General features: G+C 35.5%; 1 protein-coding gene across 4 annotated transcripts in view; it reads right to left on the reverse strand.

Annotated features, from left to right (window-relative positions):
- The window catches only part of LOC145737340 (laminin subunit gamma-1-like), an 85965-nt gene that overhangs the window by 9343 nt on the left and 60777 nt on the right, over nt 1-15845 (reverse strand). For all 4 annotated transcript variants that reach the window (XM_081991982.1, XM_081991981.1, XM_081991980.1 and 1 more), the window contains 3 exons: nt 8502-8698; nt 8234-8445; nt 1897-3108 (listed from right to left, as the gene is read on the reverse strand). In XM_081991982.1, the coding sequence (XP_081848108.1) occupies nt 1897-3108; nt 8234-8445; nt 8502-8698 (1621 nt within the window). The remainder of the gene's footprint in view (nt 1-1896; nt 3109-8233; nt 8446-8501; nt 8699-15845) is intronic.

Consider the following 15845-nt stretch of genomic DNA (forward strand, 5'->3'; position numbering starts at 1 on the left):
GTAAAGGACATTACCAATGGAATTGCAGACAGCTGTCTCGTTTACCGACACCGCAGAACTGGCGTAAGCAGGAGCAGGAAATGAAGAACCCGGAAGGACATTTACCGCGATATGTAGAGGATCGTCAAGCTTTGGATAGTGACTTAAGGTATCGGAAAGGACAAATTCATAATGGTTGGAGGATTGGTCAAATCGCGATGGTGACAGATAAAGAGGCTATAAAAAGAATGAAGAGCTGCGTTTCTAAGGAGGACATAATAAAAGGACAGCGCTCAGACTCTGATTTGAAAGTAATCAGAAGATGGTTGGAGAAGGATTTGAAACCGGATTGGCAACAGATTTCCAGATATGGACCAACAGTAAGGGGTTACTGGTTGCAGTGCAATTCGCTTCGACTGCGAGATGACTTAATTACTCGCAAGTGGGAAAGTCCAGACGGAAAACGCTTTGTTTACCAAACAATAGTGCCCAATTCCTGCAAAGAGAATGTGCTGCGAGAACTACATGACAGTCGCGGAGGAGGACACTTTGGAGTAAACCAGACTTTGGCTAGAATAAGAGATCGATTCTACTGGATTAACTTCAGAAAGGACGTTGAGGACGTTGAGCACGTTCGCAAATCGCGAAGCGTTTCGCGGTCATTCTAGAACGTGGTTTGTGAATATAAAAGAAGCGGCGTCGACGAGAGAGTAGTGGTAGTGTAGTAGTGAATTTGGGGAACGCGGTAAAGTTTAAATAGCGGAGTAATTGTGGAATTGGAATAGTGTTTTTAGTAGCTGTGTTAATTATTGTACGGAGTGTTTTAAAGTGTAAATAAAGTTATTAATTGTTGAGTTAAATTGACTTTGTGTGAACCCACGGGAAAATCGTAACAATATCTAAAGTGGAACTGGGCTGGACATGTCGCAAGAATGACCAACGAAAGATGGACCAAAAAGATCATAGAGTGGAGACCTAGGCAAGATGCGTTCAGGAACAGAGGTCGTCCGCCGACCCGGTGGACGGATGACATAAAAAGAGTAGCACCAAATTGGATCCAGGATGCCCAGGATCGAAATAAATGGAGATCGTTAACGGAGGCCTATGTTCAGCAGTGGACGAGACAGGCTGTTCGATGATGATGATGATGATGATTTTTTTTGTTAATTTGAGTTGTATGTACTTACATTTTTACTGTTTTAAAAATAAAAATAAATATTCCCGATTTTCTTAATAATTTTTTGCGATATTTTTTGTTTATGTTGATTTCAGGTACCTAAGTATAATAAATGTTGATTACTGTTTAGTTTATTTATTGACTTGATCTTGTGTTTCATAAACTCTAAAACTTGTCTCTTTTTTTATGCGCTTAAGGACCTATAAATTTCGTATTTCTTTTTTTTTACCTTTTTTTCCGCGACAATACGGCACACTGTCTATCATAAGGGACACCTAGAACTGCGTGCGCAATAGCGACAGTACCATTCAAAGTGTCGACCTAGCAGCATCAAGCTAAAAGCGTACTCAACTTGTCACGTCTTTTTTTGACTTTTTTTCGTATTACCGCGACTCGCGAGTGTTACTCACTCCAGTCCATCCAAGCCGACGAATCCACATTTCTTAACGAGAGCGCTCTCCTTCAAGCCAGGAAGTTTTAGACAGGTGAGTCCCGTTCAGAAAGGTGATGCGCCGTTTTCGAATTTTAATTATATTATTTTTCGATAAAACCTAAACCAGCAAATTTTACTGGTCTTCAACGACAATAAAAAATATAATTCGGCTGCGCCTCACACGAGAATTTGTCACGCGCGCACGGAAAAATCCTCATTTCTGTACTGGTAATGAAATATACTATTTCAATCCGTCTTTGTAGTTATGAAATAAAAAAAAATTGTGGGACAGGCCCATTCAACTAACCTTCTCCTTAGCATCGTGCACTAGAGTACTATTACTCCTCGCTTTGTCCCACAGGTTTTTCAGCTCGGCCTCAGTGTTCAACACCCTGTCGTACATAAACCCGGCCTCGTCCTTTAAAAAGGTCGTGTTCTTCCTCAAATCTTCCGCCTCACTTTTGATTTGTTGCGTTTTTCTCGACGCGTCGTCCGCCAAACGATTGGCCTCGTTCGCCTTTTCCAGCGCCATTCCCACGTTGTCTTTGGCGTTCTGGATGACGTCGCCAGCTTCACGGCTATCCGAGATGGTTTCTCGAAGAGTCGCTTGCACGTCTGGAATGCTTCTTAACGCTTCCTCGGCCAGGTCTTTGGACTGTTGCATTTCCGTGTCGAACGCCGTGATCAATTCGTAGTTTCCTTCAGCTCGTTGCAGAATGTCATTCCAAAGTTTAATGGCTTGGCCGGCTTGCGCGTCGCAGAAATCCAAGTCGTTTTTTAGGTCTTCGATGTCTTCTTGTTGTTCCAAGCCGGTTTCTAATAAATCGCGTCCGGATAGTTGTTTCTCCTCTACGTTACTACGAAGACTTTCAGCTTCTCGCGTTAATTCCTTGGAGCGGTTGTTCAGTCTGGAAGCTTCCTCCTCCAGTTGTTGCGAGTGTTTTCTGACGTCCAGGACATTTACTTGAGGTAGTATGAGGTTGTTGACTTCGTTCAGTGAGGCTAGAGCGTCGTTTTTGACTTCTCGAGCTTCGGTGCTGACATCTTCCGTCCATTCACGAGTTCGGTTCAGTTTGAACTCGGCGTTCTGAACTTCAACGTTCAATTTCCTGGCTGCTTCGCTAATGTTCTGCTGAATGGAGTTTATAGCTTTGATTTGCTCGTACGCTTCTACAGATTGGTTTTTCGCTTTTCTGGCTTCGTCTGCTGTATTGTCAGCTTTGAGATCCAACATGTCCGCCATTTCTCTTGCTTCCTGGGCTATTTGGGTCATTTTGTCTGACTGTTGACCCACCGATTTCGACCTTTCCCAAGCTGCTTGGAATGCTTTTTTGGCTTGTTGTTCGAAACTGTCTTCGATTTCGTACAGTCTTTCCTCAATTTCGATCAGAAATTCTTCGGCATGATCCAAGTCGTGTTCGGCCCTTTTCGATTTTTCTTTAGTAGTGAAAACATTCTCATCTACTGCCTCTAACGTTCTGGCTATGTCCTTCTCCCTTTCTCCGATCTTTAAAATCTCCTAAAAGTAATTAATTTACACAGTTAACAAACAGGGTGATCCAGTTTTAATGGATCACCAATTATTCGGTGTCAATAATTCACCATTCGGTAGCCAATCAAAAAATAAGTTGACTTGCATTATGTAATTTTTCTGAAAAACGTTTCCTAAGATACAGCCCTCCAAATTTCAATTTAAAATATCGTTTTATAGTGTAAACACTTGTGAGAGTCCAAATTTGTACTGAATAGTCTAAAACCTTGCTATTAACTACTAGGAATAGTCTTATAATTCGTTTTCTCAGACTGCCTTCCTGGTAAAAACTAAAACCAGTCCGGAAATCAAGACAAAGATTGTATTGTACGTGAAACTCATTTTTTGCTACTAAAAATAATCTAAAAGTTGATTTCTAAGGTTAAAACTAACTTTACTAGGACTAAAGAGAGTCCAAAAGTCTATTTTCAGGACTTTAATTAGTGTACAGCTCAATTTTCTGAAACAAGACTAGAAGTAAATTAAATTTTCGGACTAATTTAATTCTCAAGACTAATATCGTAGCATTTGGTACCAAATTTTTTTACTTTTATTACTGAAGAAACTTGACTTTTGGAAATAGTCTTAAACTCGATTTTTCAGTCTTAAAAAGCACTAAAAACAATCTGAATTTCTTAGAGATACTACAATTTATTGCACCTATAAGTGTAGAAATTTAATACTAAAGAAGCTAAGCATTAACCTAAAAAAACATTACAACATTTAGTACAATAAGAGAGAAAAGCGGTGTGAAAGTTTGAACTGCCAGAAAGACAGTTTGAAAGGACAGTCAAGGACAAAATTGCCTCTAAAACAAACTTGGAGTGAGAAAATGACTGTTTTAAGCACATTTTTAGAATCCTCATTAAATTTCCTATCCAATAACCTAAAAAAACATTACAAAATTTAGTACAGTCAAAAAGAAAAACGTGTCAATGTTTGAACTGTCAGAAACATAGTTTTGAAAGATAGTCAAGGACATAATCGCTTCAAAAACCCACTTGGAGTGAGAAAATGACTGTTTGAAGCATATTTTTGAAATCCTCATTAAATTGCCTATCCAATAACCTAAAAAACTATTACAACATTTAGTACAATAAGGGAGAAAAGCGGTGTGAAAGTTTGAACTGCCAGAAAGACAGTTTGAAAGGATAGTCAAGGACAAAATTGCCTCTAAAACCCACTTGGAGTGAGAAAATGACAGTTTTATCCACATTTTTGGAATCCTTATTAAGTTTCCTATCTACTAACCTAAAAAAACACTAAAGAATCGAGTATAGTCAGTTAGAAAAACAGTATCAAAGTTTAAACTGCCAGAAACACAATTTGAAAGGACAGTCAGAGACAAAATCGCCTGTAAAACCCACTTATAATGAGAAAATGACAGTTTTAAGCACATTTTTGGAATCCTCGTTAAATTTCCTATTCAGTTACTTGGAAAAACCGTATAAAATGTGGTACAGTCTGGGAGAAAAGCAGTGTCAAATTTTGAACTAAAAGAAACACAGTTTGGAAGGACAGTCAGGGACAAAATCGCTGGTGAAACCCACTTGTAGTAAGAAAATGTTTGATTTAAGTACATTTTTGGAATCCTCAGTAAATTTCCTATTCAATAGCCAAAAAAAAAAAACAAAAAACATATCGGTACAGTCATGGTGAAAAATGGTGTCAAAGTTTGAATTGTTAGAAACACAGTTTGAAAGGACAGTCAAGGACAAAATCGCCTGTAAAACCTATTTGTGGTGTGAAAATGACAGTTTTAAACACATTTTTGGAATCCTCATTAAATTTCCTATCCTATAGTCTAAAAAAACACTAAAAAATCAAGTATAGTCAGTTAGAAAAACAGTGTCAAAATTTGAACTAAAAGAAACACAGTTTGAAAGGACAGTAAAGGACAAAATCGCCAGTAAAACCCACTTGTGGTGTGAAAATGACAGTTTTAAGCACATTTTTGGAATCCTCATTAAATTTCCTATCCAATAGTCTAAAAAAACACTAAAAAATCAAGTATAGTCAGTTAGAAAAACAGTGTCAAAATTTGAACTGCTAGAAACACAGTTTGAAAGGACAGTCAAGGACAAAATCGCCAGTAAAACTCATTTGTAGTGTGAAAATGACAGTTTTAAACACATTTTTGGAATCCTTATTAAATTTCCTATCCAATAGTCTAAAAAAACACTAAAAAATCAAGTATAGTCAGTTAGAAAAACAGTGTCAAAATTTGAACTGCTAGAAACACAGTTTGAAAGGACAGTCAAGGACAAAATCGCCTGTAAAACCCATTTGTGGTGTGAAAATGACAGTTTTAAGCACATTTTTGGAATCCTCATTAAATTTCCTATCCAATAGTCTAAAAAAAACACTAAAAAATCGAGTATAGTCAGTTAGAAAAACAGTGTCAAAATTTGAACTGCTAGAAACACAGTTTGAAAGGACAGTCAAAGACAAAATCGCCAGTAAAACTCATTTGTAGTGTGAAAATGACAGTTTTAAACACATTTTTGGAATCCTCATTAAATTTCCTATCCTATAGTCTAAAAAAACACTAAAAAATCAAGTATAGTCAGTTAGAAAAACAGTGTCAAAATTTGAACTAAAAGAAACACAGTTTGAAAGGACAGTAAAGGACAAAATCGCCAGTAAAACCCACTTGTAGTATGAAAATGACAGTTTTAAGCACATTTTTGGAATCCTCATTAAATTTCCTATCCAATAGTCTAAAAAAACACTAAAAAATCGAGTATAGTTAGTTAGAAAAACAGTGTCAAAATTTGAACTGCTAGAAACACAGTTTGAAAGGACAGTCAAAGACAAAATCGCCAGTAAAACTCATTTGTAGTGTGAAAATGACAGTTTTAAACACATTTTTGGAATCCTTATTAAATTTCCTATCCAATAGTCTAAAAAAACACTAAAAAATCGAGTATAGTCAGTTAGAAAAACAGTGTCAAAATTTGAACTGCTAGAAACACAGTTTGAAAGGACAGTCAAGGACAAAATCGCCTGTAAAACCCACTTGTGGTGTGAAAATGACAGTTTTAAGCACATTTTTGGAATCCTTATTAAATTTCCTATCCAATAGTCTAAAAAAACACTAAAAAATCGAGTATAGTCAGTTAGAAAAACAGTGTCAAAATTTGAACTGCTAGAAACACAGTTTGAAAGGACAGTCAAGGACAAAATCGCCTGTAAAACCCATTTGTGGTGTGAAAATGACAGTTTTAAGCACATTTTTGGAATCCTCATTAAATTTCCTATCCAATAGTCTAAAAAAATATCACTAAATTGGGGACAGTCAAGGACAAAATCGGCTGTAAAACCCACTTGTAGTGTGAAAATGACAGTTTTAAGCACATTTTTGGAATCCTCATTAAATTTCCTATCCAATAGCCTAAAAAAACACTAAAAAATCGAGTATAGTCAGTTAGAAAAACAGTGTCAAAGTTTGAACTAACAGAAACACAGTTTGAAAGGACAGTCAAGGACAAAATCGCCTGTAAAACCCACTTGTATTAACACTATTCCGTCAACCATTCCGCAGCTGTGTCACTCGTCATATGTGAACGACAAGGAGTTTTCCGTGCGTAAAAAGCATTCATTCCGCACGTTCCGCATCCCGCGCTCCGTTATAATTCCGGATACATGAGAACCGAGCTTTACGCTATGCTGACGACACAGTTATAATAGCGGATAGCCAGGAAGCACTACAACGTCTCATCATAAAGATATCTACCGAAGGTGAACGACTCGGCCTAAGAATTAACATAGACAAAACGAAGGCGATGATGGTTAGCAGAACATCAAATGTGAACCTGAACATCACAGTGAACGGTAAGAAAATCCAACAAGTATCAAAGTTTAGATATCCGGGAAGCTGGTTAACTGAAGACTTGGACCCAGACGTAGAGATACGAAGCAGAATTGAACAAGCCAGGGTAACATTTATGAATATGAGAGCACTTCTCAGCAACAACAGCCTTAATTTGGCATTACGGTACCGTTTTGTAAAATGCTACATTTATTCTGTACTGTTGTACGGAGTAGAGACATGGACAATATTTCCAAAGTGTCATATGCCTCTAAATACTTCTGCAAACCTCCCAGAAATTGCCAGAAACCTCTACAAGTCTCTTTAACTTTACAAAAATGTTTCCAAAGTATCAAAGGCTTCTAAATACCACTGAAAACTTACCAGAAATTGCCAGAAGCCTTTACAAGTTTCTTTAACTTTACAAACATGTTTTCAAGTGTCAAAGGCTTTTAAATACTACTAAAAACCTTACAGACTTTGCCAGAAACCTCTACAAGTCTCTTTAATCTTACAAAAATATTTACAAAGTGTCAGATGCTTCTAAATACTTCTGCAAACCTCCCAGAAATTGCCAATTGAAAAAGGCCAATGTCATGAACCGACCAGAGGCGTTTGAAATGTGGGTGCTGAGAAGAATGTTGAAGATTCCGTGGACGGAACACGCAACGAACGAGGAAGTACTAAACAGAATGGGTATAGAAAGAGAACTGCTGCAGACAGTAAAAAGAAGAAAAGCCGCATACCTCGGTCATATATTCAGAAATTCCAAGTACCAGTTCCTACAGTTGATTAAGGAGGGAAAAATCGAAGGAAGGAGAGGCATCGGGAGAAAGAAATTTTCGTGGCTGAAGAACATAAGAGACTGGACAAACCTCGATGCCCACGCACTTTTTAGAATCGCACAAGATCGTAGCGAGTATGCCAGAATAGTCGCCAACATTCATTAATGGATACGGCACCTTAAGAAGAAGAAGAAGAAGAAGAAACTTCTTAAGTGAATTTTCCGTTTCCAAGACAATTTTTAAGTTGGGTTGGGTTAGTTTTGGGTCTTTGACCGTAATAACGTGTAATAAAGTGCTTGTTCCAAATTTGATCAATATTGCTCCAACGGTTTGACAGTTATGACAAAAAAAAAAAACGATTTTTTAAACAGAAATTTGAATGGCTGTATTTTCCTTAGGAAGCACTTTTCAGGAAAATGGCATAATGAATGTCAACATATTTTTTAATTGGCTATGGAATGGTGAATTATTGACATTTAAAACTGGACCACCCTGTCTAATGTAAAAAGTTAATTACCTCAAATATACTATGTTCTCCAGTAGCCTTCTTGGCGTCATCGTAAAAATCATCAATATCATTTTCCAATTTCCCCAGCTCGTCCGGAAACTCGTCGTCCTTGATCACAGTGGGCTGATGCTCCACCTCGCTGAGGATGTCTCCGAGTCGTTGCAGCTTCCTCGTGTGGTTCTTGTAGGCGTCCTGCACCAGATTGTAACAGTCCGGACAATCTTAATATTAACATTTGTTTAGCTGAATTGTCGGGTCAATGTCGGTGGGGTATTACCGATGCATCCTTTCTGTCTGTTGTACTTGTTCTCCTTGCATTGGTCGCACGTGCGCCCTTCCACGTTGTCCAAGCACGGACACTGACCGGACGAATCGCATTGCAAGTCTTTGGATCCGATTTTGTCGCATTCGCACTCTTTACAACCGCCAAGCGAAAAACCGTACTTACGAGCCTCGCAATGATCGCAACGTAAACTAGAAAAAAAATCGTAAAAAGTTATGTTTATTAGAGGCATTTCCCGTAGTTTTGTTAACAAAAAAAAAAACGGGTAATAGACACAAAAAAAATCTTATTAATCGAAACACGACATGTCCCATCCAGTCATACTATGCTAGTTCATTGATCTGGATTACGAGAAGTTCCAAAAATTTGTCTTAAAACTGTCATTTTCTCACTCCAAGTGGGTTTTAGAGGCAATTTTGTCCTTGACTATCCCTTCAAACTGTCTTTCTGGCAGTTCAAACTTTCACACCGCTTTTCTCCCTTATTGTACTAAATGTTGTAATAGTTTTTTAGGTTATTGGAGAGGCAATTTAATGAGGATTCTAAAAATGTGCTTAAAACAGTCATTTTCTCACTCCAAGTTTGTTTTAGAGGCAATTTTGTCCTTGACTGTCCTTTCAAACTGTCTTTCTGGCAGTTCAAACTTTGACACGCTTTTCTTTTTGACTGTACTAAATTTTGTAATGTTTTTTTAGGTTATTGGATAGGAAATTTAATAAGGATTTCAAAAATGTGCTTAAAATAGTCATTTTCTCACTCCAAGTGGGTTTTAGAGGCGATTATGTCCTTGACTGTCTTTCAAAACTATGTTTCTAACAGTTCAAATTTTGACACGCTTTTCTTTTTGACTGTACTAAATTTTGTAATGTTTTTTTAGGTTACTGGATAGGAAATTTAATAAGGATTTCAAAAATGTGCTTCAAACAGTCATTTTCTCACTCCAAGTGGGTTTTAGAGGCGATTATGTCCTTGACTGTCTTTCAAAACTATGTTTCTAACAGTTCAAATTTTGACACGCTTTTCTTTTTGACTGTACTAAATTTTGTAATGTTTTTTTTAGGTTACTGGATAGGAAATTTAATGAGGATTCTAAAAATGTGCTTAAAACAGTCATTTTCTCACTCCAAGTTTGTTTTATAGGCAATTTTGTCCTTGACTGTCCTTTCAAACTGTCTTTCTGGCAGTTCAAACTTTGACACGCTTTTCTTTTTGACTGTACTAAATTTTGTAATGTTTTTTTAGGTTATTGGATAGGAAATTTAATAAGGATTTCAAAAATGTGCTTAAAATAGTCATTTTCTCACTCCGTGGGTTTTAGAGGCAATTTTGTCCTTGACTATCCTTTCAAACTGTCTTTCTGGCAGTTCACACTTTCACACCGCTTTTCTCCCTTATTGTACTAAATGTTGTAATAGTTTTTTAGGTTATTGGATAGGCAATTTAATGAGGATTTCAAAAATATGCTTCAAACAGTCATTTTCTCACTCCAAGTGGGTTTTTGAAGCAATTATGTCCTTGACTATCTTTCAAAACTATGTTTCTGACAGTTCAAACTTTCACACGCTTTTCTTTTTGACTGTACTAAATTTTGTAATGTTTTTTTAGGTTATTGGGTAGGAAATTTAATAAGGATTTCAAAAATGTGCTTAAAATAGTCATTTTCTCACTCCAAGTGAGTTTTAGAGGCAATTTTGTCCTTGACTGTCCTTTCAAACTGTCTTTCTGGCAGTTCAAACTTTGACACGCTTTTCTTTTTGACTGTACTAAATTTTGTAATGTTTTTTTAGGTTACTGGATAGGAAATTTAATGAGGATTCTAAAAATGTGCTTAAAACAGTCATTTTCTCACTCCAAGTGGGTTTTAGAGGCAATTTTGTCCTTGACTATCCTTTCAAACTGTCTTTCTGGCAGTTCAAACTTTCACACCGCTTTTCTCCCTTATTGTACTAAATGTTGTAATAGTTTTTGAGGTTATTGGATAGGCAATTTAATGAGGATTTCAAAAATATGCTTCAAACAGTCATTTTCTCACTCCAAGTGGGTTTTTGAAGCGATTATGTCCTTGACTATCTTTCAAAACTATGTTTCTGACAGTTCAAACTTTCACACGCTTTTCTTTTTGACTGTACTAAATTTTGTAATGTTTTTTTAGGTTACTGGATAGGAAATTTAATAAGGATTTCAAAAATGTGCTTCAAACAGTCATTTTCTCACTCCAAGTGGGTTTTAGAGGCGATTATGTCCTTGACTGTCTTTCAAAACTATGTTTCTAACAGTTCAAATTTTGACACGCTTTTCTTTTTGACTGTACTAAATTTTGTAATGTTTTTTTAGGTTATTGAGTAGGAAATTTAATAAGGATTTCAAAAATGTGCTTAAAATAGTCATTTTCTCACTCCAAGTGAGTTTTAGAGGCAATTTTGTCCTTGACTGTCCTTTCAAACTGTCTTTCTGGCAGTTCAAACTTTGACACGCTTTTCTTTTTGACTGTACTAAATTTTGTAATGTTTTTTTAGGTTACTGGATAGGAAATTTAATGAGGATTCTAAAAATGTGCTTAAAACAGTCATTTTCTCACTCCAAGTGGGTTTTAGAGGCAATTTTGTCCTTGACTATCCTTTCAAACTGTCTTTCTGGCAGTTCAAACTTTCACACCGCTTTTCTCCCTTATTGTACTAAATGTTGTAATAGTTTTTGAGGTTATTGGATAGGCAATTTAATGAGGATTTCAAAAATATGCTTCAAACAGTCATTTTCTCACTCCAAGTGGGTTTTTGAAGCGATTATGTCCTTGACTATCTTTCAAAACTATGTTTCTGACAGTTCAAACTTTCACACGCTTTTCTTTTTGACTGTACTAAATTTTGTAATGTTTTTTTAGGTTATTGGGTAGGAAATTTAATGAGGATTCCAAAAATGTGCTTAAAACAGTCATTTTCTCACTCCAAGTGGGTTTTAGAGGCGATTATGTCCTTGAGTGTCTTTCAAAACTATGTTTCTAACAGTTCAAACTTTGACACGCTTTTCTTTTTGACTGTACTAAATTTTGTAATGTTTTTTTAGGTTATTGGGTAGGAAATTTAATGAGGATTTTAAAAATGTGCTTAAAACAGTCATTTTCTCACTCCAAGTTTGTTTTAGAGGCAATTTTGTCCTTGACTGTCCTTTCAAACTGTCTTTCTGGCAGTTCAAACTTTCACACCGCTTTTCTCCCTTATTGTACTAAATGTTGTAATGTTTTTTTAGGTTCATGGATAGGAAATTTAATGAGGATTCCAAAAATGTGCTTAAAACAGTCATTTTCTCACTCCAAGTGGGTTTTAGAGGCGATTATGTCCTTGAGTGTCTTTCAAAACTATGTTTCTAACAGTTCAAATTTTGACAGGCTTTTCTTTTTGACTGTACTAAATCTTGTAATGTTTTTTTAGGTTACTGGATAGGAAATTTAATGAGGATTCTAAAAAGGTGCTTAAAACAGTCATTTCCTCACTCCAAGTTTGTTTTAGAGGCAATTTTGTCCTTGATTGTCCTATCAAACTGTCTTTCTGGCAGTTCAAACTTTGACACGCTTTTCTTTTGAACTGTACTACATTTTGTAATCTTTTTTTAAGTTATGGGATAGGAAATTTAATAAGAATTCTATAAATGTGCTTAAAACAGTCATTTTCTCACTCCAAGTGGGTTTTACAGGCGATTTTGTCTCTGACTGTGTTTTCAAACTTAAACACCGCTTTTCTCCCTGATTGTACTGGGTTTTTCAGATTATTAGATAAGAAATGTAATGAGGATTCCAAAAAAGTGCTTAAAACAGTCATTTTCTCACTCCAAGTGGGTTTTAGAGGCAATTTTGTCCTTGACTATCCTTTCAAACTGTCTTTCTGGCAGTTCAAACTTTCACACCGCTTTTCTCCCTTATTGTACTAAATGTTGTAATAGTTTTTGAGGTTATTGGATAGGCAATTTAATGAGGATTTCAAAAATATGCTTCAAACAGTCATTTTCTCACTCCAAGTGGGTTTTTGAAGCGATTATGTCCTTGACTATCTTTCAAAACTATGTTTCTGACAGTTCAAACTTTCACACGCTTTTCTTTTTGACTGTACTAAATTTTGTAATGTTTTTTTAGGTTACTGGATAGGAAATTTAATAAGGATTTCAAAAATGTGCTTCAAACAGTCATTTTCTCACTCCAAGTGGGTTTTAGAGGCGATTATGTCCTTGACTGTCTTTCAAAACTATGTTTCTAACAGTTCAAATTTTGACACGCTTTTCTTTTTGACTGTACTAAATTTTGTAATGTTTTTTTAGGTTATTGAGTAGGAAATTTAATAAGGATTTCAAAAATGTGCTTAAAATAGTCATTTTCTCACTCCAAGTGAGTTTTAGAGGCAATTTTGTCCTTGACTGTCCTTTCAAACTGTCTTTCTGGCAGTTCAAACTTTGACACGCTTTTCTTTTTGACTGTACTAAATTTTGTAATGTTTTTTTAGGTTACTGGATAGGAAATTTAATGAGGATTCTAAAAATGTGCTTAAAACAGTCATTTTCTCACTCCAAGTGGGTTTTAGAGGCAATTTTGTCCTTGACTATCCTTTCAAACTGTCTTTCTGGCAGTTCAAACTTTCACACCGCTTTTCTCCCTTATTGTACTAAATGTTGTAATAGTTTTTGAGGTTATTGGATAGGCAATTTAATGAGGATTTCAAAAATATGCTTCAAACAGTCATTTTCTCACTCCAAGTGGGTTTTTGAAGCGATTATGTCCTTGACTATCTTTCAAAACTATGTTTCTGACAGTTCAAACTTTCACACGCTTTTCTTTTTGACTGTACTAAATTTTGTAATGTTTTTTTAGGTTATTGGGTAGGAAATTTAATGAGGATTCCAAAAATGTGCTTAAAACAGTCATTTTCTCACTCCAAGTGGGTTTTAGAGGCGATTATGTCCTTGAGTGTCTTTCAAAACTATGTTTCTAACAGTTCAAACTTTGACACGCTTTTCTTTTTGACTGTACTAAATTTTGTAATGTTTTTTTAGGTTATTGGGTAGGAAATTTAATGAGGATTTTAAAAATGTGCTTAAAACAGTCATTTTCTCACTCCAAGTTTGTTTTAGAGGCAATTTTGTCCTTGACTGTCCTTTCAAACTGTCTTTCTGGCAGTTCAAACTTTCACACCGCTTTTCTCCCTTATTGTACTAAATGTTGTAATGTTTTTTTAGGTTCATGGATAGGCAATTTAATGAGGATTTCAAAAATATGCTTCAAACAGTCATTTTCTCACTCCAAGTGGGTTTTTGAATCGATTATGTCCTTGACTATCTTTCAAAACTATGTTTCTGACAGTTCAAACTTTCACACGCTTTTCTTTTTGACTGTACTAAATTTTGTAATGTTTTTTTAGGTTATTGGGTAGGAAATTTAATGAGGATTCCAAAAATGTGCTTAAAACAGTCATTTTCTCACTCCAAGTGGGTTTTAGAGGCGATTATGTCCTTGAGTGTCTTTCAAAACTATGTTTCTAACAGTTCAAACTTTGACACGCTTTTCTTTTTGACTGTACTAAATTTTGTAATGTTTTTTTAGGTTACTGGATAGGAAATTTAATGAGGATTCTAAAAATGTGCTTAAAACAGTCATTTTCTCACTCCAAGTGGGTTTTAGAGGCAATTTTGTCCTTGACTATCCTTTCAAACTGTCTTTCTGGCAGTTCAAACTTTCACACCGCTTTTCTCCCTTATTGTACTAAATGTTGTAATAGTTTTTGAGGTTATTGGATAGGCAATTTAATGAGGATTTCAAAAATATGCTTCAAACAGTCATTTTCTCACTCCAAGTGGGTTTTTGAAGCGATTATGTCCTTGACTATCTTTCAAAACTATGTTTCTGACAGTTCAAACTTTCACACGCTTTTCTTTTTGACTGTACTAAATTTTGTAATGTTTTTTTAGGTTATTGGGTAGGAAATTTAATGAGGATTCCAAAAATGTGCTTAAAACAGTCATTTTCTCACTCCAAGTGGGTTTTAGAGGCGATTATGTCCTTGAGTGTCTTTCAAAACTATGTTTCTAACAGTTCAAACTTTGACACGCTTTTCTTTTTGACTGTACTAAATTTTGTAATGTTTTTTTAGGTTATTGGGTAGGAAATTTAATGAGGATTTTAAAAATGTGCTTAAAACAGTCATTTTCTCACTCCAAGTTTGTTTTAGAGGCAATTTTGTCCTTGACTGTCCTTTCAAACTGTCTTTCTGGCAGTTCAAACTTTCACACCGCTTTTCTCCCTTATTGTACTAAATGTTGTAATGTTTTTTTAGGTTCATGGATAGGAAATTTAATGAGGATTCCAAAAATGTGCTTAAAACAGTCATTTTCTCACTCCAAGTGGGTTTTAGAGGCGATTATGTCCTTGACTATCTTTCAAAACTATGTTTCTGACAGTTCAAACTTTCACACGCTTTTCTTTTTGACTGTACTAAATTTTGTAATGTTTTTTTAGGTTATTGGGTAGGAAATTTAATGAGGATTCCAAAAATGTGCTTAAAACAGTCATTTTCTCACTCCAAGTGGGTTTTAGAGGCGATTATGTCCTTGAGTGTCTTTCAAAACTATGTTTCTAACAGTTCAAACTTTGACACGCTTTTCTTTTTGACTGTACTAAATTTTGTAATGTTTTTTTAGGTTATTGGGTAGGAAATTTAATGAGGATTTTAAAAATGTGCTTAAAACAGTCATTTTCTCACTCCAAGTTTGTTTTAGAGGCAATTTTGTCCTTGACTGTCCTTTCAAACTGTCTTTCTGGCAGTTCAAACTTTCACACCGCTTTTCTCCCTTATTGTACTAAATGTTGTAATGTTTTTTTAGGTTCATGGATAGGAAATTTAATGAGGATTCCAAAAATGTGCTTAAAACAGTCATTTTCTCACTCCAAGTGGGTTTTAGAGGCGATTATGTCCTTGAGTGTCTTTCAAAACTATGTTTCTAACAGTTCAAATTTTGACAGGCTTTTCTTTTTGACTGTACTAAATCTTGTAATGTTTTTTTAGGTTACTGGATAGGAAATTTAATGAGGATTCTAAAAAGGTGCTTAAAACAGTCATTTCCTCACTCCAAGTTTGTTTTAGAGGCAATTTTGTCCTTGATTGTCCTATCAAACTGTCTTTCTGGCAGTTCAAACTTTGACACGCTTTTCTTTTGAACTGTACTACATTTTGTAATCTTTTTTTAAGTTATGGGATAGGAAATTTAATAAGAATTCTATAAATGTGCTTAAAACAGTCATTTTCTCACTCCAAGTGGGTTTTACAGGCGATTTTGTCTCTGACTGTGTTTTCAAACTTA

Source organism: Ips typographus, linkage group LG13 (genome assembly GCF_016097725.1).
Source record: "Ips typographus isolate SLU linkage group LG13, UJ_Ityp_2.0, whole genome shotgun sequence".
In the NCBI taxonomy this organism is placed as follows: Eukaryota; Metazoa; Arthropoda; class Insecta; order Coleoptera; family Curculionidae; genus Ips; species Ips typographus.